Source organism: Octopus bimaculoides, chromosome 9, assembly GCF_046866305.1.
Source record: "Octopus bimaculoides isolate indiv1 chromosome 9, ASM4686630v1, whole genome shotgun sequence".
Classification (NCBI taxonomy): Eukaryota; Metazoa; Mollusca; class Cephalopoda; order Octopoda; family Octopodidae; genus Octopus; species Octopus bimaculoides.
This window is the reverse complement of record NC_142936.1, coordinates 63,021,433-63,046,432: the sequence shown is the minus strand read 5'-3', so window position 1 is coordinate 63,046,432 and position 25,000 is coordinate 63,021,433. Positions and strand designations below refer to the sequence as shown.

The 25,000-nt window shown below is 34.3% G+C and overlaps 1 protein-coding gene across 3 annotated transcripts in view; it reads left to right on the top strand.

The window, feature by feature from the left end:
* The window catches only part of LOC106873251 (gamma-aminobutyric acid receptor subunit alpha-5), a 649,257-nt gene that overhangs the window by 510,314 nt on the left and 113,943 nt on the right, over positions 1–25,000 (top strand). For all 3 annotated transcript variants that reach the window (XM_089357609.1, XM_052970713.2, XM_052970714.2), the window contains one exon: positions 7,205–7,339. In XM_089357609.1, the coding sequence (XP_089213735.1) occupies positions 7,205–7,339 (135 nt within the window). The remainder of the gene's footprint in view (positions 1–7,204; positions 7,340–25,000) is intronic.

The following is a 25,000-nucleotide window of genomic DNA, read 5'->3' as shown; positions in this document are numbered from 1 at the left end:
CATACTTTGTCTGTTCGAGTTTTCACATCCTTTTTGAGAACGGAGTTACGTGAAATAATTAACTTGATTAATTGTATCACCATTGAAGTTGGGGATGGATCTTTATTGATTGCATGCAATGAATTTCGCTTTACTACCAATAACGAGTAGTGGAACTTCATGTGCAACTAATTCTTGATTATGAAGTAATTGGATGGAGTCTTATTTCGTGTCAGACAGAAAGGCATAATCTACATCATTTTTTTTTGTTTTGTTTGTTTTAAGTGAATGTTCACTCGATCTTATTTTCGTGAGTATGAAACTGAAGCTGTGTAGCTTGTCAAGTGTGATCTAATGTGATCACAAAGTGAAAAGGTGTCAGTGTGTCCCCGGTAGATTGCTCTGGCTCTGATATAAAAAAAAATACTTCTATCATCATCAAGGATTTTAACATCGATTTGGTGTTGTCTTAGAACATCATAATTGCTGCTACTGTCTCCTCGAGGATACCATACGCTAGGATAATTTTATTCTAATTTTACTAGTTTCTGGAGCAAAACTTCCAGCCACCTGGTACCCAGTCTGCAGATAGGAGGAATGGTCTATAGATAAATAAGTTAACTTCAGGCAGATGCATATAAATACATACACACACACACACACACACACACACACACACACACACACATATATTTATATATATGTATGTATGTATATGTTATATGTGTGTATATGTGTATATATATATATATATATATATATATGTGTGTGATCTAATGTTATCACAAAGTGAAAAGGCGTCAGTGTGTCCCCGGTAGATTACTCTGGCTCTGATATTAAAAAAAAACTTCTATCATCATCAGGGATTTTAACATTGTTTTGGTTTCTTAGAACATCATAATTGCTGCTACTGTCTCTTCGAGTATACCATAAACGAGGATAATTTTGTTCTCATTTTACTACAGTTTGTGGAGCAAAACTTCCATCCACCTGGTACCCAGTCTGCAGATAGGGGGAATGGTCTATACATAAATAAGTTAGCTTCACGCAGATGCATATAAATACACGTATGTATATGTATAAATACACGTATGTATATGTTATATGTGTGTATATATATATATATATATATATATATATATATATTTTTATATATATATATATATATATATATATATATATATATATATATATATATATATATATATATATATACATATATATATATATATACAAATATATATATATGTATGTATGTATATGTATGTATTAATATGTGCGTGTAGAGTACTTCTTTTGTTGTTTAATAGGTAAAACTAAATATCTATATATACACATGTACATGCATATATATGTATGTTTATGTGTGTGTGTGCGTGCGCGCGTAGGTGTTTTCTGATTAGATTTATTGAATGCTTTCTTTTTTAAAGAAAGAAAAAGCATTGAAACTAAATCCAAATTATTTAAAATTCCTTAAAAAGTACATGATGTAATATACAAATTTCAGTATTTCAAAGAGAAACACAATTTAAATATTCTGAATGTTCGCATCAACTCTCGAAAGCAAATGTCAATTCGATATTTTTGCTGTACATTTGATTAAAGTGTATGAAAGGAATAATCTTAACAAAAATTATAAAATGTATACCGCCTTGTCACCCGAAACTGTTTTTATACCATCGCATCTTTAATGTTACAAATATCAATATAACTGTTTTTAATAAAGATTACACGACTAGAACAGCTGCGATATGTTAACATTGTGTATATACGTCAGTCTATAGATTTTTTGAATTGTATTATACAAAAACTGACATATGTGCATTTCATTCGTGTCACTATGTTCAGTCTTTGTTTCTGGAAAATAATTTGGTATTGAACTCATTGTATTACTTGAATATAGGCAACGATGCCGCGATGCTTTATTAAACAACTATCAAATATCTTGATGTTGAGAACTTTCTACATGATAAATTGTCATTCTAGACGTAGCAATGTAACGAAAACGGGAACAAAACTCACAGTCATGAAATGCTAAATGTATATTAAGAAATTGTACGCCTAAAAAATAAATTTTTATCGCTGGAGTATCATTGGGTAGAGTTATTTATGCATTGAACCGGCCCGTTAATCTACAGTTCCTTTCAAATGAATGATGTAATTCCTTAATCCGGTACGGAAATGTCAATGAAACTAGAAATCTATCTAACGATATCGCTGATACGAAATTCTTGATATGAAAGTAACTGTCCTTAATTATATACATGCGCTCAATAGCAGTAATATCAAACCAAAATAATCATCTATGTATCATACCCCATGCAATTACAATTCGTATTATAAATAGATAGCTATTTTAAATAAGTATAATGATTGATTATACTTATATGCTAACCGGGTGGAATTGTAATCCACCCGGTTAGCTTATGTCTCAAGCAATAACATTTGAAGGTTTGCAAATGTGTAACAATTTGATTTGTACGTGTGTACACACGCGCAAACACACATACATATACACATACATATATATGTATGTACATGTGCGATGGGCTTCTTTCACTTTCCATCCACGAAACCCAATCACAAGGCTTTGTACGACCAGAGGCTAAATTAGAAAACGCTTGTCCAAGGAGCCATGCAGTGTGACTCAGCTCGAAAGCAAGCTTCTTACCACACAGCTACGCCTGATATTATTTTGAAATTAGTCAGTGAAATTAATATTTACAGCGGATGCAATAGTTAATATTGACACGTTAAAATGTCAGCAATTGCAACCGAGAGAAGAATACTATCGAGTTTAATTTAAATTCGGTTTGGTATTTTTCATTTCCATACGGATTTTTCTCGGCAGTGAATTAATTTTTCTTCACTATTTATTAACTTGATATCAGGCGCTAGATTTAACTGCGACTAAAAATTGTTATTATAACATTATGAGAAATAAATCAATGCAACTGCTTTTGCAGTTTACTGTGTGGTTCACAAAATCTGCTGTTTGTGTCAGATCCGCAATAGGCATTTAAATTTATATTTTATGTTGGTTAGTAGTACTATCATGACTACACTGATGTAGGAGGATCCAAAAGTAGTAGTAGTAGTAGTAGTAGTAGTAGTAGTAGTAGTAGTAGTAGTAGTAGTAGTAGTAGTAGTAGTAGTAGTAGTAGTAGTATCAGCAGCATTTATTTATTTTTTTATTGCACATTGGATAATTTAACTGTTTTATATCAGATTTTGTTCAGTGGATTGCCAGACCGTCTTTCAAGCATTTTAAATTTGCGAGGGACGAAACACAATGTGTGTTGTTATGGTACATAGTAACCCATTAATACAGGGGGAGAAGGAGAAGAAGCTGAAGAAGGAGGAGGTGTCAGACAGTATTTTACTTATCGACAAAAGAATGATGAAAGTAAATTGTGACCCTGATGGAACTTAAAATTCCGAGAACTGTACATCATAGGATGTACCGCAAAGCATAATATCTAAAGTTCTAAACAATCTTCAGAGGTATTTTATTCTTACTTTCGATCATAAAACTCCTAATATACACCGGCCTAGCTACGCTCATACCTGAAGCTCTATAATACGGAATTATTGTAGATTTTATAAATATATCAATGATTATGTCTTCAGATAAGTTTAATGGCTCTCAGTAAGTAGTTTTGGGAAAAAAATATTAACTGTGATGGAAACTACAAATGTAATCCAATTGATTTTATAGATTAAAATATGTTATGCTATAAAATAAAGAAAACGAAACATCAAAACATAATATTGATTTCAAATTTTGGCACAGTGCCCGCAATTTCGGTGGAGCAAATAAGTCGATTACATCGACCCATACTCAACTGGAAATTAATTTATCGATCTCGATAAGATAAAAGGCAAAATCGTCCTTGGTGAAATTTGAACTGAGAACGTGAAGACGGACGAATTACCACTAAGCAGTTCGTCCGGAGTACTAACGATTCTGCCATCTCTCCGCTTTATTTTAATACACATTAGTACTGTATTAGCCTTAGTAATGAAAGAGTATAACAGTTGGTTTATAATTTACAAAGAGGGAAGATACATATATATATATTGTTCTCAACATTTCATTCATTGACATTCGTTCGTCAGTATCTCAGGAAAGGGCTGGTACTTACTTAATCGACCCCAAATGATAAAATTTGAAATCGATCCTGACGGCATTTGAACACAGAAGGTAAAGACGGACGAAAGGTCGCTAAGCATTTTATCTAGGATTCAAATGCCACCTTATATTAGTTTCAGACTTTGGCACAAGCCAAGAAAACCCACGATTCGGGATGGAAGTAAGTCGATTGCATTGACCCTATTACTCAACTGGCACTAACTTTACCGACCCCGAAAAGAAGGAAGGCAAAATCGACCTCGGCGGAATTTAAAATTAGAGTGTAAAATGGACTAAATGCCACTAAGCATTTTACCCGGCACGGAAACATTAATAATAATATGTGGGAGAAACGTGACTCGACTAGAACACTATAGAGCCTCAAATAGAGTAAAACGTCAAGCAATGAAATACATAATGTTCTCCATTTCGTGTGAACTAGTAAATTTCGAGAAAGCCGTGTAAGCGAATTTGTCATAATATTATTTGTTAGTAACTTAAGACTAAACCTAATTTATACTAATTTACATAGGGTAATTCTTCTAATTTCTAAATCTTGCTAACATTTCTGATAAAACTGTAATTAGAGAATCATTTCCATTTCTGCATCATAAAACTAGGACAATTTACACTATATGTAGTTTCTACCGTAAAAACATTATTTCATTTAAACTTCAAATAAGAATCGTTTTACCATTAATTTTTAACGAGCGGTTCCTATCGATTTCTTTTTAAATTCCCAGTTCTACACCATTAAAATGCATCAATGCAATGGATATTTTCACCAAGATCGATACATTCTCACAACTATTTACACAAAGAACGGTATCTTATCATTCCATTCTAAATAAATATGAAATAAATTCTTGTTTTTATTTTACCTTTTCAAAATACACACACATATATATACAAATATATTATGCATATGTAAGTGCGTGTGTTTGTGTACGTAGATTAATGTTGTGTATATATCTATACACACACACACACACACACACACACATAAACAAACGCATAGTCATACATACAAACACACGTATACACGTATACACGCACACAGACACACAAATACTCACTTATTCACACACGTATATATATATATATATATATATATATTCTATATAGAAACACTCACTTACTCACACACGTGTATATATATATATATATATATATATATATATATATATATATATATATATATATATATATATATATATATATATATATATATATATATATATATATATATATATATATATATATATCAATATATCTGTATATCTATATTCTATATTTATATTTTAGTATTATCTATTAAATTACTGGTATTAGTTTAAGATGAAACCATGTAAGGATAGCAGATATTTAATACGTATGGAGTGTTTTAATTATTAACTTTTGGGTTATGAAATAGTGTATCTCACTGAAAATTAGTTATATTATTAAAGTTCAATCGTTTTTGTTTCGGAAAGAATAGAATATAAAATCTTTCATTTCTATATCAATAACTATGGAAGACTGGTGGGAATATTATCTGCATGGACTTCAAGGGCTAGGTTGTTATGTAGTTTGGTAATTTAGGAGTTAGTTATAGGTTTACTTATTGAATATATTTACCGATACTGTTTTTTGTACATGGTGTTAATATGATTATTTCTTGTAGTTTATTTAATAATATCTGTGTTCAAGCCTCTCTAAAATTAAGATTGAATAAATATGGAGGTAACTAAGGTATGCAGATAACTATGGCGATAACTAAGTTATATTTGTTCCCAAACAACACTTACTTTAGTGCAGTTGACACCACCAGGTGTCGAAACCATGGTGATATATGTATGGCAGCTGATGATGGAGGTATGTTGGATTCTTGGTATGGCTGTTACTCTACGTTGGGAATAGTTTTATAAGAGACCCATTTTGTATGTATATGTGTGTGTCTGTGTGTGTGTATGTGTGTGTGTGTGTGTGTGTGTGCGTGTGTGTGTGTGTGTTATCATCAAAAGCAAAGTAAGAAAATGGAGATATATCATTTAAAAATGTGTTATCTGCAAAAATTAAACATTGACCATTACAGCTGTTTCAATTAAACCTCAAGGATTAAACAGCAATTATTAAAATTATTATATTCGGCAAAATCTCTTCAGAGGGGAAGAAAAAAGATATACTGTTAGGTTTTTATGTGTTACATTTTAGAATCATCACAGCAGAATGACTATTAATTTATGGCTGAAATTGGCATATACTCTGATTAGGGGGTTATAAGTTGTTTTATTGGGTAACGGATAAAATGTAAATATAAATGGTGTACTAAGGGGTAAATAAATAGAGGTTGAAAAGAAAATTACAGTGAAGGAGAGTATCATATGAATCAGGAGTATGAATGAGGATGTATTTTATATCTATACATAAGTGTATACATTTGTGTGTATGTACACATACATATATGCATGTAAGTATATGTGCATAATGTTGAATTAAGATGCTACAAAATAGCGAACCTGAATCACAGCATCTACACTTAAGGTTACATATAATTCAAACACGATCACTAAAAAAAATCATTGAGAGGAAATATCTTCAGACTGACATCTGTTCTCAAACGGTTACGTCTTATTTCTTGACATCACAGTAAACTAATTAGCATAGTTATTCTGTCATCTTCTGGAATTTGATTACCAAAAACATAAATTTATAACGTCTTCTCCAGTTTTAGCAGATAATTAACAAGTGAATCTATCGACATTATAATTTTCCAAGTAGTCAACCTTCTTATTTCTCTTGAAATAGATCTCTATTTCATATCTGTCCCATTTAAAAGGCAGAGAGCTAGCAGAGACGTTAACATGCCGGGTAAAGTGCTTAGTGGTATTCAGTCCGTCCTTCCATTCAGATTTCGAATTACGCCAATGTCGACTTTATCTTTCATAACTTTGGTCTTGATAAAATAAGTACCAGTCGAGTACTGGGGGTGATGTAATCGACTTGCCATCTCCCCCCCCTACTTTGCTGTTCTTGTCCCAATATTAAAAACTGATACCTGTTCCATTTATATATATTCTACAATACCTACTTACATTTCATTTTTTTTTTCAGTTGGATACAGTACTGATGATATAATCTATATATGGGCCCACGGTTCAAATTCTGTGGAAGTTACCGATGTCACGATGACTCAGTTTGAAATGAGAGGATTAAAAGTCGGAAATCATACACTTTATAAAAACCAAGGTAAAATTATTGTTTCGTATTTGCATTTTTACAAATAATTTAAATTCCATATATTTCACTGTATTGTTTGTTCATAGAAAACATAATGTTTCTGCTTAAACTCGAACTCTAATTGATGATTTCTCTGTTTAGAGTTCTTATTATCATTGTATTTCTACACGTTCACACCAGTTCACCACAAATGGTATATAGTGTAAAATATTCTTTGTTTTTGTTGGTCTGTGTTATAAGTGTGCAGCAAAAGTTCGTAAAGCTTTTCTTCTGAGAGATGAAATATAATAACCTAGAATGAATGAAACCTCAGACGTTTTGAAAGCATATTAACATTCACTCATCTCATCAACAAGTGAATCAAAGAAATCAATATTCACACCGGTGATCAGTATATATATAAATACAAACAGTCAGACACACACGTCACACACACATCACACAACATACACACAGCGCACACAACACACACAAAACGCACACAACACACACATAAAACACACACAGATAACACCCCACCACACCACACCCCCACGCTAACACAACTGTGCAACGAAAGGAAACGTGAAACTGAGTTTTATGATACATTTGCTGCTTTAATAAAAGCACAGTACTTTTGCTATTCGAGTTCTATTTATTCCATCCTGATTTGAATGTATGTGTTGACCTATATATATATATATATATATATATATATATATATATATATATATATACACATATATATATATATATATGCATATACATATATATATATATACATATATATATATATATATATATATATATATATATATATATATATATATATATATATATATATATATATACATATATATCTTTTTTATATATTCTCTTTTTGTGCTTGTATGTGTGTGTGTGTGTGCACACGTATGTATATATATATATATATATATATATATACGTGCGCACGCACACACACGCGGACACACACACAAAGGGAGAATGTATTCTTAAGATAACCATTTATATAGATACATATGTATGTATACATGTATGTATGCAATAATATATATAACCATTGAAAAAGCACCATAGCATACTCGCATGAGTTAGTTATCTTACTATCATCTCAGGAATTGTATATATTATTGCATGATATGATAAAATTGACAGCTTTGATTTCAGATGAAACAAGTATAAGTTGATATAATAGTGAGTTGCTCTCTCCACATATTTGTGTAATTATAAAAAGTCGGATTTTCAGACATGTATTTCGTTAAACAATCTAAGGATTACTGTCTTCTCGACGAACATATGCCTGTGGATTAAATACACGTATGTGTGTCTCTTCTATTTCTTAATTATTGTAAATTTTCCACTGAGGAGGGCGCCGGTTTCAAACAAAGATACAAGGTTCCAACTTTGGGATGTAGTTCACACAGACACATTCACATTTGAAACTTGAGAGAAGTTTGCATAATTGTACTGTTCCACTCACAGATTGCACACATACATACATACATACATACATACATACATGCATACATACTTACACACATACATAAATATGTATGTACGTATGCATGTATTTCCGTATGTATGTATGTATGTATGTATGTATGTATGTATGTGTGTATGTATATATGTATGTGAAAGAAAGAAAACTAAACTCACGAAAATTTGTATTCACCATTTTCGACCCATCGTGCACCGGTACCTCGCAGGTGAGATCTGTACAAACACTTGTGGTGCATCTTGTGTACGGATGTGTCTGCTCAGGTGACTTATCAAAAGGTTACCCGTTTCCTTGTATAGTCTCCTGAGGAGATACATGTGCGCCTATGGTGCACCACAATTGTTTGTACTCTATCTTACCTGCGAGGTACCGGTGCACAAAGGAATTCCTGAAATAACCCAGCCTTTTTACGACATAAGTTAACCGAATGCTGTGAACATGCTTTAAACAGCACACTACAAGGTGTATATCGGAATGCAAACTTATTATTTGTGTGCTTGTGTATATGTGAGTGCGCGTGTGTGCGTGCGTGTTTTGCGTGAATTTTATATATTTATAATATATATTCATATTGAATATTATATTTGTACATATATTTAGATATTACGCATACTCACTCATATAAATATATATATGGGGGGTCTTTGTGTGTGTATGCGTGTAAATATGTGTAGGTGTGTGCGTACGTATGCATTTGATGAATCAAAGATTTCCCTTAATGAGTATAATCAATTGTTTCATTGTTAAATATTCTCATTTCGATTCTCTTGAAAATGTACTGCAGGCTCACCGCTCCTACGAACTTTAGGTCTTCCAATGACCTACTTAGACTTCAAGAAAGCTATGGAAATGTCAAAGAAGGTTTTTCGCGACTGTACAAAAGTGTTTGTTTGTAACTTCATTTGATATGTTTTACAACCAACCATCTCCTCAATTACAGACAGACAAGTTTTGATGCCTCTTCCGTCCGTGTTTAAACATAAAGCGTCGGTACACATTACCGGAATTGTTTTATCAAAAGCTCTTATAACGTTGCTTATTATCTGTTCTTGAATGCCAAGTAGTTTTAATAACATTGAAAACAAAAAAGATAATGTTGAACTCGACAGAAATGGTGCAAGTCAAGCAGTCATACACTCTAGTGATTTTGCAACATCGCTATTTGTAGTTACACATTGTACCTGAATATATTTTGTTAAAGAGTACACCTGATATACATTTATATATATATATATATATATATATATATATATATGGGAGAATATACAAAAAATAACAACAGACGAGGACAGGTGGTGTAAATAACAAAAGTATATATTAGTATGACGCTCGGGAATACGGAAAGTCTTTGACGTTTCGAGCTACGCTCTTCAACAGAAAGAATACGGAGACAAGGAGAAAAACACGGAGAAAAAAAATTGAATAGTGTTCAGTCAACGGTCAATCATAATAATGGCCGATCATAACAATGACTGACCGGAAGTGAGAAATTCTTATTTCAGGAGAGCTAAGAAAGGGGGAGATAACAAACGGTGATCGGGAACGAGGGGCTGTGTGTGGGAGGTAGACTGCTGGTGATCTTGACGTATGTAGTGTGAAAATGGGGGAAGGGAGAAAGGAAGAAAGTAGTTGGTCAGTTGTAGTGTGTGCGTGGTGTGTGCGTGGTGTGATGCGAGGGTATTGGTGTGGTGTGCGTGGTGTGATGCAAGGGTATTGGTGTGGTGTGATGTGAGGGTGTTGGGAGGTGGGGAAGGCATGGGTGGAGTGTGGGGTAGAGGTAGGGGTATGTGGGTAGGGTGGGGTATGTGGGTAGGGGTGGGTGGTGGGTGTAAGGAATTGGATGGGGTGGAGTGGGAAGGTAGAGTAGGAGTGTGTTGGGGTGTGGTGGGATGAGCTTATGAGGGGTGTTGACGAGGAGGGAGAAGGGGAAGGTGGATGTAAGAGAGGGGGAAGATGGGTATGGGAGGGGAGAGGAAGAGAGGAGAGAGGGTGGGTATAAGAGAGGGAAGGGGGATTGAGAGAGGGGGAAGGTGGGTATGGGGGGAGAAAGAGAGGAAGAGAAAGAGAGGAAGAGAAAGAGAGTGAGAGAGAGGGAAGAGGGGTATGGGGGGGAAGAAGAAAGGAAGAGAAAGAGAATGAGAGAGAGGGGAAGAGAGTGAGAGAGTAAGGGTGAGAGAGTAAGAGAGTAAGAGTGTAGAGAGTAAGGGTGAGAGAGTAAGAGAGTAAGAGTGTAGAGAGTAGGAGAGTAAGAGTGTAGAGAGTAAGAGTGAGAGGGGGGGGGGTACGGGAGAGGGGGGGAAGTACGAGAGAAGAGAGTGAGAGAGAGTAAGAGAGAGGAGAGAAAGAGTAGGGGTGAAGAGAAGTGGGAGTGGAGAGAAGTATGAAGAGAGGTACAAAGAAGTAGGAGTCGGAGCAGGAGGTGGGGGAGGGGAGAGATGGGTGGTAGGAGGGAGGGTGGGGGAGAGAGACAGGAGGAGGGGGTTAGATGAAGAGTGGAGGGGAGTTGAGCCCATGTGGCGCAAAGGAGCGAAGATAGAAGATTAATCCCTGTTCACGGCGCAAACGGGAGTCCGGATGGCCCCTGTGCATGGACAATCCAAACACCGACAGGTGTTGCCGCAAGGAGTGGCCGGCAGAACGGAAGTGGCGTGACACCGGGGTGTCATTGCCGACGTTGATATCTCGGAGGTGTTCCGCGAATCGGTCGGCCAGGCGCCGCCCCGTTTGTCCGATGTACAGGGATTGGCAGAGAGAGCAGGAGAGGCAATATATGATGTTGGTAGACGTGCAGGTGAAGGAGTCGGTGATGCGATAGGGTCGGTGATGGGTGCTGGTGAGGAGGGTGGTGTTGGAGAGGTAAGGGCAAGTGCGGCAGCGTGGACGGGAGCAGGGGAAAGAGCCAGGTTGGGAGGTTGGGTTGGGGAAGAAGCTGTGGACCAAGAGGTCCCGTAGGTTGTGGGCTCGTTTGAAGGAGGGGAGGGGTCGATTAGGGAAGATGTGGGAGGTGGAGGGGTCGGACTGGAGGCGCCGAAAAGCTCGGAGAATGGAGCGTTGGAGGGGTAGGGTGGTGGGATGGTAGGTGAGGGGAAAAGGGAGGCGGGAAACGGCAGGGCGGGTTCGGGGGGAGAGAGCAGATGCACGGTCCACAGAACGTGCTCTGGCAAGGGCGGTGTGGATGGTGGTGGGTGGATATCCACGCAGGCTAAAGTGGTGAGCCATGAGTTGAGACTGAGTCTCAAAGTCATGGCTGTCGCTACAAAGTCTGCGTAGACGGAGGAATTGGGAATAGGGGATGGAAAGTTTTGTGTGTCTAGGGTGGGAGGAGGAGAAGTTGAGATAGGAGTGTGAGTCTGTGTGTTTGTAGTGGATGGAGGTGCTAAGGGCGGAGTGGAGGATGCTGACCGAAATGTCGAGAAAGGGGACAGAGGTGTCAGAGACAGTACAGGAGAAGTGGAGGGCAGGATGGAAAGATTGAACGAAAGAGAGGAACGAGTCAAGATGTTCGCGGGAGAGAGAGGTGGCACCGATACAGTCGTCGATATACCGACCGTATAGTTCGGGAGTGGGACCAGTGAAACTGGAGAATATTTGGGCCTCAACATAACCAGAGAGAGAGAGAGAGAGAGAGAGAGAGAGAGAGAGGGGCAGACAGACAGAGACAGAGAGAAGCATAGAGAGACAGTCAGTGGAGAGTGAGAGAGATAGGGAAAAGTGAATATTTTAAAGAACAAAATGTCGCCTGTTTGTCAAAATTAACCATCGAAGTTAAAATATTGACATTTTAATGAAAATTATTTATTACACTTACTTTCTCAATTAGTTATGATTTCTGCTTCCGTAATTGTAAATTACCCATTTCCATTATTAGGAACGCAATATATCGTCGCAGCTTACACAACAACAACAATAAAAAAGAAAAAATCTAAATACACGAGTAATTATCCTTAATGTTTACCATTTATATAGATGTGATTTTCCGAAAAATCAATACCATTTTGCATCTATATTTATCTAAATTTTGTATCAATGGAGTTCATTTCTGCAATTTTAGTAATTTTTAATGGCAATAAAATATTTTCTAATATTGGTACAATTTTCTAAATTAGGACATAATAAGCATAGTTAATTTAATTAAATCCAGTTTATACTTAAGGTGGGTTTTTTTATCACCACAAGAGTGTACAAGAAATAGTTTTCAACGCGCATGCTACTGCTTATTACTGTTCAACTTAGCTTTGATATTCGTTTTCAGTTATATGTATAAAGCAGGTCATAAGGGCATTTGCATTACTTTCTCTTCCGAAACATACTCATACATATGCAAAACATTGTAAGATTCTTTTAAAGCAATCTTACTAAATCATCAATTAAATTCATTACTAAAATAAATTCTACGTTAGCAATAGTAACTGAATTCAAATTATAGTCATCCAAACGGAAACGTGGCCAAGTAGAATACTGAAACCAATGACTGGTATGTTCTTACTTGAATATTGGTTTGGAGCAATTGGCCGAACTATTGCTGCAGAGCACATGAATATTCATGAGCAAATTGGTCTTCCTCTGAATTTTAATATCCATTTAGGTAAATATACATCGAGCGATAATTTACAATTTACAGAAAGTAGATGAAATATCTAACATATATCTTCCTTCACCCCCATTTGCTTTCTTATCATTCGATTGAAAGTAAAATGAAACATGTTAGCTAATACTTATAATGGATAACACCGTACTTTGGCTATTTAACTTCAAGATATTCACTTCAAAATCATGGTGTACGTGAATATACAGTCATTCTTTTCTTGATTAGAAAAGAAGACAGCTATAATAGGTACGTCTAACTATATTTCGGTGCATCATTCTTCATATCCTGCCAATGTCAAGTATGTCGAAATGCGTTGTAGGTTAATAAAGTAAAGTATAAGTGAAATACTCAACATTATTATGTTGACTATTGAAATTCCCCACGTTTGTGGTCTAGAAAATTATCATTTATCAACTGGGATATAATTAATAATAATCAGTTGTCTAGTCAGCTGTAATTATGCCTAATTAATTTCATTTCTATGACATCATTTGCTGACAGTTGCGCCAAGTAAGAAAATGTGTTAATTAGGAAATGTTCGTAAATTTAAAGAATTGCAGCATTGCGTGGAGAATCTATGCTTATTGAAGCAATCAAATTATGAAGACTTTTTGTGGAGCTGAAAAACAAGAACTGCAGAAACTGATATAACTGTGGTCAATCTTGCAATGATGATACGTTCTCTTAGAACGACAGGTAAAATAGGTGATACAGTTCCCATAGGTATTGTTAATTGAACCGACGTAATCTTCGTCAAACTTACAGTGATAATACATTTTCGTAAAACGGCAGGGAGAATAGATGATTCGGTGCTTGTCGTACTATCGAGGTTCAACCTCGATGTAAATAACATTTTTTCAATTGTATTTTAAGAAGAGTTGTGCAAAACCTCAATATTGAAGTGGATTCTTGACGAATATAATGCGGCAATTGAATGCTATTTCTTGTTGAAATACTGGTCACGTAAATTCTCCCTCGAGAGATGTCAGAGAAATGTGGATAGCTAATGTACAAGTTAGAGGTGGTTTGAGAAATACATTAAATATATTCAATCTAACTTGGATACTTGCAGTAAACTTGCACTCTTTTCTTTTGTATAAAAGTGAGGACCAAAAATGTTATCATATGAAAATGAAAGTTATCTTAGAGTAAATAAAAAAATTACAATAAAAAAATTACAATAAAAAAAACTTTACATTGATGGAATGATGTATAATTACGTGTTTCGGAAAATTGCGTTTGTAACCACTTATTTCCTTTTTCGATTGCATCGTGCGACAGCTTCCATAAGTATCATCTTGCAAAACCAAGGGTTGATCTGGCCGTGTTTGTAGTATGTGGTAGAGTGAGTGTGCATTAGCAATCTCAGATATATCATGTATCGTACATCGGCACAAAGAATATATTATTGAAATTGTAAAGTGTTATGTTTATGCCGTTAATGAGCTTATAGCTATGCAATGAAATTATACGTCCTTAACTTCTTAAAATCACTCACCTCGGAACTTTCTCAGCAACCAGCGAAACAGTTGGGCTACTCCATTTTTGTCGATAGTCGTCAAATATTCTTAGTGACTGTGGTACAATTCAGATCGCTTCTTCATACAAAATATTACGCGAATAAATTTTCTTTCAGACTTGCAATAAAAGCAGTTCCTCTGCTTCAGAGCCCTCGCGGAATTTAGAGAGAAACGTAACTCTCAAATGAACTGACTTTAAATTAACTGAAATCCATTAACTGAAATAAAAAAACTTTACTTAACCTATGGCCGTAACTTTATTTCTAAATTCATTTTTCTATTGATTAGAGAATAAATGTCTCTCAGTCTGCTGGAAGGAAGAGAGAGAGAGAGGACGATCAAACGGTAGGATTGGTCCAAATACTTGCAACAGAGTTATATGTGCTAAAACACCCCAGGCACTTTTTAGGAACGTTGAATTGAAAGATGGATAAATCTTACTACACACACATTCTGCTGCGTACTGTTAAACTCACAGCACAAACAGCCACAACGAACATCACAAGGCTTCCCTTGTGATATCATAACGTTTCGGCCAATGCTCCTTCCTATAGTAGCAAATCATGTATAGTCACCATAAAATAGAAAGACAAATTTGAGATTGGAGGTTTTCAATCTCAGAAAAAAATACTAACCCTAAAAGTCATTCGTTCGATGCACTAGTAACTCCCGCATTTCGCACTCTACATACCCTGCCAATTCGTCACTTATATATGTGTAACTTCAGATATTTTAATCTTAAACGCACTCAACCATGCATACGTTTGTATACACAAATGTATCTATAGGTATGTATGTCCATCTGTGTTCATATTTTGTCGGTTTAGGGTCAGCAAATAATGTTTAGGCTAGTGTGAGAAGCAATGAACAGATATGTTTGCCTGTACGCAAAAATATCTGTTGGTAGTTGATTTGCCTGAGTTAAACTGAAACTTACATGCTACACTCACCTTCGTAAATATAATGTCACTGACCCGTTGTAACTTACAACCAACTAAGTTGTTATTTATATAATGCGATATTGAAATATTAATTCCTGCCAATATACATATATTTATTAGGGTATGGTATTCATCATCCCGTGAAGATATCTGGAGAACTGGTATGGGAAATTTCCTTTAACAAGGAATTGTTTAGCTAGAAGCTTGCATTTTACTTTAGATCCTTCTCTGGAGATTACTCAAGTATAAAAGCTGTAAAAGTATGGATAGATAATGGTAGCCTGGAGGTAAATGAAGCGATAATAAGAGAAATTTCTAGTTCGTAAATATATAGTAACAGAGAAATTATACACATGAAGAGTTAAAATGTGAATCTATATGAATTCAGGTTTTAGCGTTTTGACTGCAAATAATGATAGAAATGAAGCGATTCGGCTATAAGCTAAGATTTGTACAAGTACGTATTTAACAAGTATACTTTATGTTGGTTGGCATGAATAGTATCGCATGTAATAATCATTATATTCATAACTGGTGCTTTATCTTTATTCCCTTTTATGTATATCGGAACAGTATATCACCGTGGAAAATTGCTTTATGATTGAAACACTTGGTAAACCATATACTGAGAGAGAAAATGTATATGCGTTAATAAAAACTACATTTGAACCTATGCAGGATAAAATACATATGTATATTTCTATATGAGTATGTGTGTGTGTGTGTGTGTGTGTGTGTGTGTGTGTGTGTGTGTGTGTGTGTGTGTGTGTGTGTGTGTGTGATATGGTAGTACTGCACATGTATAACAGTATATTGTCCTCCAATAATTTCGAAGTAATCAGTAGAATTAATACGCAGACACACGCACACACACACACACACACACACACACACACACACACACACACACACACACACAGAGTCTCACACACACACACACATTTATATATAACCTTCAGTATATTCAACAGGTAATTGACTTTAATAAGATAGGCTGATGGAAAATTTTGGACAATGAAGATAAAAGTGGATCGTACCTTTAAAACGGAATTTTTAAAGCAAAGAACATGTTTCATTATGAATCCTCCTCAACGAAGTAAATTCATCTGCTGATAACTACTAGATCAATCGATTTATATATGGAATTAGAGAGAAGGCAACGACCCTGATTATTATTATCAACAGTAAAGACGATTGAAAATTCATCAGGCAGTCGTTCATCGTATTAAAACCAAATACAATATATAATATAGTGAGTTGAAAGACTTCGTTCAAACGAGAAAAGCAATTAAATCGAAAGTAAAACCTCACTCCGGTTTCCGGTTGCATTAAAAATATGAAGATACGGAACAAAATAGTTGATCCACGAAAGAGTTTAGGATCGAAGATTCAGTTTAATGTCTAACATTATCTGAGCGATCTTTTCGTCTCAATATCCGATTTCTTATAGCTTTTATATTAAATATAAATTTATTGTAATATATATCTCCTCATATATCGCCGATTTATTTTTCTTATTTAGAAATAAATATTTATCTCTCCCTCTCACCACTATTTGAATCATATTGTTCATTTTTATTGCTTAACTATACAAATATCTACCGCCACAAAAAGAGACACTAGAGAAAAAGCTGCTTTTGCTTGGCATGCTAGAAATAAGAATCGATTTATACTACAACAAAATGACAAGCTGGAAGATATAATTCAGTAAACAAAATAATTATAAGATTACTTGGTTAGTGGTCAACTGGGCAAAAACGAATAGCACTATTAGTAAAACAAAACAAAAAAAACAGGAGAATTGCTGAGTGCATCAAGCTATATGAATATAATCATAATACCTGCTCACTATTTTAACTAGTAGTAAATTGTATTTACTTTGCAATCGAAGGAAATCTGAAAGTGCCTATTGTGAAGTGGCAGGACAGTGACAGGACAGTGAAATTTTTTTAATATTTCTTTGATGTCATCGGCGTTATGTAGTGTTTTTACATCCCTGTCGGTGTATTTCACATTTAACTCTGATTTAAAAAATATCACACTTCTCCCGCTGGAGTTAGAGTCCCTAAAAAGATGTATGGGGTAATAGTGCATGTAAGTTTGTGTGTGTGTGTAGATGTATGTGAATAAATGTTATGCCGTGTGTGTACATGAGAGCTCCGTTAATATAAACAAACTTGTGATTTGTTTTTCTGTTATAAACATAAAAAAAACTGGAGTTGCTCACGTTGTTATAGCAGAACGATGTTTAAAAACATTATCGCCTTTAATACCAAGATAATTGGACACATGTATTTCGGCTGGGCATTTTTGTGCAGTAAAATTATTTGGCTGTTCTCCCGTCTTTTACAAAATTTATAGTTCTCCTATCATGCAATTTTTTTCCGTGGTAACTCGTACTCCTGTGCATCCATACGTTTTCTAACATATCTTACGTACATAAATAAAGAATTTATACAATACTCCTTAGTGCTGAGTTACTGAATTACGTTTGTAAATTTGAACTCGCGCATATTCTTTTGTATTACTTCGATAACAAATATATTTTTAGAAGTAGGAAATGAGGTTCTGTAAGATTCATGTTATTATGAAGAATACCATGCCGCTTATGTAAACTTATCTTAAAACAGATATCAAACAAAATACTTTTTTCTAAACATAATTATCAGATAACTTAACTCTTGTATCCGTAAAAGTATCTCATAATAGCTTTCACTATTACTTAAAGTTTGTCCGCCTTACAAGAACGGATGAAATACATCAATTGAGACTGAACACTAGTAGTTTTATAGAGATATGTCAGTTGGTTTATTCGATTTTCAATCTGGTATGTCTAACAATTGACAGTTGAAACCATGACAAGTGAGAGAAACTTAACTTTGATCGATTGTTCTTTTAACAATATGAGTAAAGAATTAAACAGCTTTAATAGGCTGAATTTTTTTTTATAGTTTAAACAAGCACTCACAGTGAAGAAATACGTACGAATAGAGAAGTCATAGAATATTTACACAAAAGGATGCCGAACAATCAATTATAACAAAAAGCGATGTTATTGCTTCTGATGGGTTAGTGTAGGCAACTTGCATCAACAGTATAATAGGAATGATTGGCAGTATTTCAACATCAGTTGTTCGACCGTATGAGAAGTTCAAATAGACCTTTATCGTACCAATACGTTACGCTTGTAATGGAGCTTATTGCCTATTGTTATTATTTAGGCACAAATCTGTTGTGATAGGGAAACCAATTTATTGCGCTTTATTATTATTAATATTATTATTATTATTATTATTATTATTATTATTATTATTATCAGTGTCATATTCTTCAGAAGGATGACAACGTAAACGAATAGAACGCCATCCTTTATTCGTGTGGAGAAAATAAAAAAAAACAAATCTGTAGCCTTCCAATTTTTCATTTTTGAACTCATTCGATACTACTTTAATACTTACGCCGACAACACTTACACTTAACATTGGTGAAAAATGGGATTTTAGAATATTGTATTCCTAACAGCGTCATCAAACATTAACTACAAAAAAATATTTTGTATTTATACCAATACTTATGATGAATATTCTCTAATATTAACATTATCCATCACAGTATTGTTTGTTTCATGCATTTTGGATGAATACGTATTTTATTCTGATATAATGCATTAATTTTATCTGCATTTTTTCTTCAAAAAATTCCTCATTTTAAGGTAACAAAAAAAAATCTATTTGGAATTTTCTGAAACTAAGAAAAACTTACGTATTTTGCTCAGGGGTATTGCTTGCTATGTCATAAAGTCCTTTAACTGATTGGTTCTACCTCATTTTTTTTCCTTTTCCTTATTTACTTCATATCAGCGCAGCTTAACTTTGTGGGACGTGATATCGTGATTTCTGAACATCAATAAAAAGAACAGTAAATACAAAGGTTTGCATTCGATACCCGAGTTGTTGTGTTTATGCCATTAGGGTCTTAAAATAAGTATTCAGGCTAAGTAATATACAGACGTAGAACGTTGCATATGCGTAATTATCAAAATTCGAACTTGCGCATACATGCAATCGTTATACCCGTAGCATCATTTTTATCTGCTGAAAGGGGAACTTTATTTACATCATGGAATACTGGTTGCTCGTTTCCCAGAGAAAAAAACATATTTTGCTGTGGTTAACATAATTTTTTTGCATCTGTTTTATTTTTAGCTTCTTTCCTGCCTCATGATTTACGCATATTAAACAGGTTCTGTGACAAAACTTTTTTAGAAACATATTTCTTATCCAATTGGTATAAAACTTTCAGTATCTTAAAAAAAAAACCTTCAGATATTTTGGATAGAGTATGAATTAAAAGTAAAACGCAATTATTGTTTATTTACGGATATCAAATACAAATAAAAAAAGATTTTATTGAATTTTGAATGGCATGCTGGAAAGTTACTATGCAATCATTTTCAACATAGTTAATATTGTTGAGCAGAATCAATAGTTTCCATATTTGTAGTAACTTAAAGTCGATATATTTATTCACGAATTCCTAAAGGGAGTCGTGAAATCACGGCGGTAGGGAGCTGAGAAACAAGGAAATGCAGAACATTATGTTATCGTTTCAATTTTCCAAGAAGGGAATTAGATATAGTTATAACTACAAAAAAATGATTTCTCCATCTACAAAACATGTCTTAAACATTTTTTGTCGGTAAATGAAAATAGAAAAATACTCAGCAAATGAAGTTTGATGTAGCAGAAGATTAAGAAAAACTGAAAACAATAAAGTAAACACTACTGCCTTGGGGTTTTCTCTTCGTTTAGAATCGTGTACACACACACACACACACACACACACACACACACACACACACACACACACACACACACATACACACACACACACATATATATGTATATGTATATATATATATATATATATATATAAAGAGAGAGAGAGAGAGAGAGAGAGAGAGAGAGAGAGAGAGAGAGAGACTGATGGATAGATAGATAACACGGCGGGTGAAATGCATAGCGGTATTTCGTCTGCCGTTACGTTCTAAATTAAAATTCCGCCGAGGTCGACGTTGCTTTTCATCCTTTCTGGGTCGATGAGTAAAGTACCAGTTACGCACTGGTGTCGATGTAATCGACTGAATCCGTTTGTCTGTCCGTGCTTGTTACCTCTATGTTTAGCCCCTTATGACAATAAAAAAATTTTTTTTAATAAGATAGATAGATAGATAGAATGATTGTTATAAATACACACACACACACACACACATATATATATAACGACATACATATATGTGTGTATATATGTGTGCGTTTGTTTGGGTGTGTGCTCTAATATTTCGCTAACTTATTGTGAGACAAACAACTTGGTGAATAACTCAATATGCGTAAGCTTCAGAACGAAAGGTTAGAGGAGTATAGCGTGGTAATAAGAAATTGAGATAAATTGCACTTCATACTCGGGGCCTCCCATGGAGCTAGAGCGTGTTATTCAGGTACTCATGTATGGGGCCGTTGCATCTTATACAGAAACAGCTGTAAGGTAATGATGTTTATTTATTGTTTTGTTCTCTCTTTTTAAAAATTTTTCCTTAAGGGTATAATATTTGCATATCATAAACGTAATTACCGAAAATAATAGCTGAAAGAGCTAAATGTAATTTGAGGTGCATTTGGACCATATTTCCAATAGATCAATTGGCTAGGCTGTACATTTTTCCATAAGTGATATGAGCCGATACACACTGTCATTGTCTTATATACAAAAATGTAAGTTAGCGATACAGGAACTAGAGGAGACGATAACTTCCTATGCCCTCTCTCTCTCTCTCCCTCTCCCCTCTCTCACACACAAACACAATCACTCTCCTTCTTTCTCATTCACACACATAAACATCCCCCTTCTCTCTCTCTGTCACACACACAAACACTGCCTTTCTTTCTTTCTCTCACAAACTCCCTTTCTCTCTCTCCCTCTCTCTTTCACTCTCCTTCAAAATTACAATTCTTATAGATTTCTTTCTGTCATAAGCTTGATGTAAAAGGTTATGGAAAAGTTCCTACTTTATTTCAGGGAAAGCTGTTTGAGTAAGGTATGAGTTTGTAAGACCGAAGTGATGTTTTATACGAATAAGATCTACAAGGGTTTCAGTTCCATATACAGATAAACTTATATTAGCAACATTCTGAAATGTTCTCCGTAGCAGAGGTTGAAATTGTTGCACTAATGCCTCGTTCGATTAAATATATTTCTCAGAATGTTATCCCCTTTTTAATTCGCTCTGTCTCTGCATATCATCTCTTTTTCACTTTTTTATTCTCTGTCTATCATCTCTATATCCTTTATCTCCCCATCTCTCTCTCCCTACACATGCACATATATATTATTACATACATTCATATACACACACAAACAAATATATATATACAATTTTATATATGCACATACAGATATACATATATGCACACAAATATGCATTTACCACTTGCTAATTCTGGTCTGTCTATTACATTTTCGAAAGCACACATTGTCGACTCCCTGTACAGATGGAGGAAGTGGATATTCATCACATCAATATATTTTCAAACTAGCTAAAACATTGCATTTTCTAGAATAAGGAGTGCTATGCCTAAATTCTGTTGGGAGCAATCAATCAGAAGAAAATATCACTACAAAATAATCCGATTGTCTAAACAACGCTGAATCATTATTGTGATATTATTTGAATTTCTACACGCAAATTACCATACTGAAATAGCCTGAAAATTGCCGATGAGTTATTGAATTTTATTTGATAGGTCAAAATAAAGTAATGACGGCATCAGAATTTCAATCTAAACAACTCGACTTTTGTATAGAACAAACAAATGTAGGCAAATGAAGATGAGAAGAAGAAAAACGAAACGCAAAATGCAGTTTAAAACCGAAAATATTTAAAGTAGAATGGTTTCTGCAATACAAGTCTATGGGAGATTTAAATAATATTTAATAACAAAAAAGCAACATTAAATCACTGCGTTCTTGTTTTACTTTTTTCTTTCTATCCCTCTCCAATGTTTTATCGTGCTTCAACTTTGTCGAATGTTCTATAGTGATATTTCTAAAAGGGGTTGTTTTGCCCTTGTATTCATGAGAAAGTACAGTTATGCAACATGCAAAGGTGACTCAACAAAATCATGACTTTATTCATTAACTGTTACAGTCATGACAGTTACATCTTTTATCGATGAAATAGGTGAGATATTTATAAATTTATCTATTCTCTTTGGCATATATAAAATGAATTGAGTATATCGAATTCATCTCTAATATACAATAGATTAGAAAGACCTCGAAGATTGCCTCCGATTAACAAACATCAGTGCATAGTCATAGACTATAAACAAAGTTGGTGACGGGATAAATATAGATTTTATATATATATATATATATATATATATATACCGGAGTAAGCACATGAAATGTGCAACAAGGTGGAAAAAAGAGTACTCAAATACCAGAGGTAGAGTAATATGCTTTATTTAAAAGCAGCAGAAATATAACAAAAAAACCGTTACTCTGAGTTTCACGTTCCCGTTCATCGGACAGTTTTGTTAGAACTGTCCGATGAACGGGAACGTGAAACTCAGAGTAACAGTTTTTTTTGTTATATTTCTGCTGCTTTTAAATAAAGTATATGTATATATATATATATATATATATATATATATATATATATATATATATATATATATATATATATATATATATATATATATATATATATGAGTGTGTGTGTGTGTGTGTGTGTGTGTGTGTGTGTGTGTATAGAGAGAGAAGGTGAGAGAGAGAAATTAAGAAATGGATTTACGTGAAATGTTGCTACCCTTGTAACTATTTATATATGTTTCCGTGTTATTTATACACATCAAAAAATACGCATACATTTATATACACCTCAACCAGGTTTCTATACAACCTGCAAATAAACTACTTACTACATATGGAGTTATTTGATATAAACGCATCTCTTAAGGTTATACCCATTCCCCCAAGGAAGGTTTTCCTTAGCCAACACATTAGTAAGACAAACACCTTTATTAACCGTATTAGATGGCTTGCTTACTTCTTTGATAATAAAGACATGAAACAACCTTCTAACACTCTAAGCTTCTGAATTCAAGGAATGGTTTAAATCTAAAAACCATCATCCACCTGAACCAAGATTGAAATAGTTTAAAGATTATCTCTGGACTATCGTGAGGAATGTGAAATTCCATCGTTCACCCTTAACGAATAAGCATCTGGGGTATTTTCACAATATCACCAAAGAAATTCATAATATCGATGAGATACGGGCTTAATCTGATAATTCAAAGAACTTATACAGACTTACCGAGGATTACTACCTAGAATTGCTTAGAAAAGAAATACAGAAGAATTATATGGAGGCTAAGAAAATTATGGAGAAATATGACTCACAGATAAGGACTGAACCTCTTGATCCCAAACAGCCTTGCTTTATCTTAAACGATCACAAGCCAAATGTTTTTAATAACCCAACCTTACGACTTACTTACCAATCCATAAAATTCGACTTTTAACTGTCTTCTTACGTTTCATTTCCACTACACATATCTATTTACACGCCTTTAAGTTTATTTCCGCAAACCTATTGCACTATATTTCTTCACTATTAATTTTCTGTTCATTTCTTTTTTTCTCCTACTTCCCACTCTCTAAATTGCCTTTGTCGTTAAGTCGATTAACGGATTAAAAAAAAGAAAACTTGCCAGCGTTCCCTTCATCATATACCGGATAATCACATTCCGTTAAAAAGGCTTATTGATGTGTTTTGTTTCTCTGTTTTCCCTGACGAGACAATTACATTGTTTTACATTATTTTATTCCCTCAGGAATAATACCAATGCTTTCTTCAAAACATATGTCGGAAGAACTCCATTTTTAAATTCATTTATGTAATCTAAAATCATTTCACTAAACCCTGGAATTCCTACGTTTATAAGTAGGCGGTAACATCCTTGGCACTTAGGTGAAATTTTGCTACCCTGCTAACTATTTATATATTTTTCCGCGTTATATGTATATATTGAGAAAATACATACATACATACATATATACACACATGCATACATACAT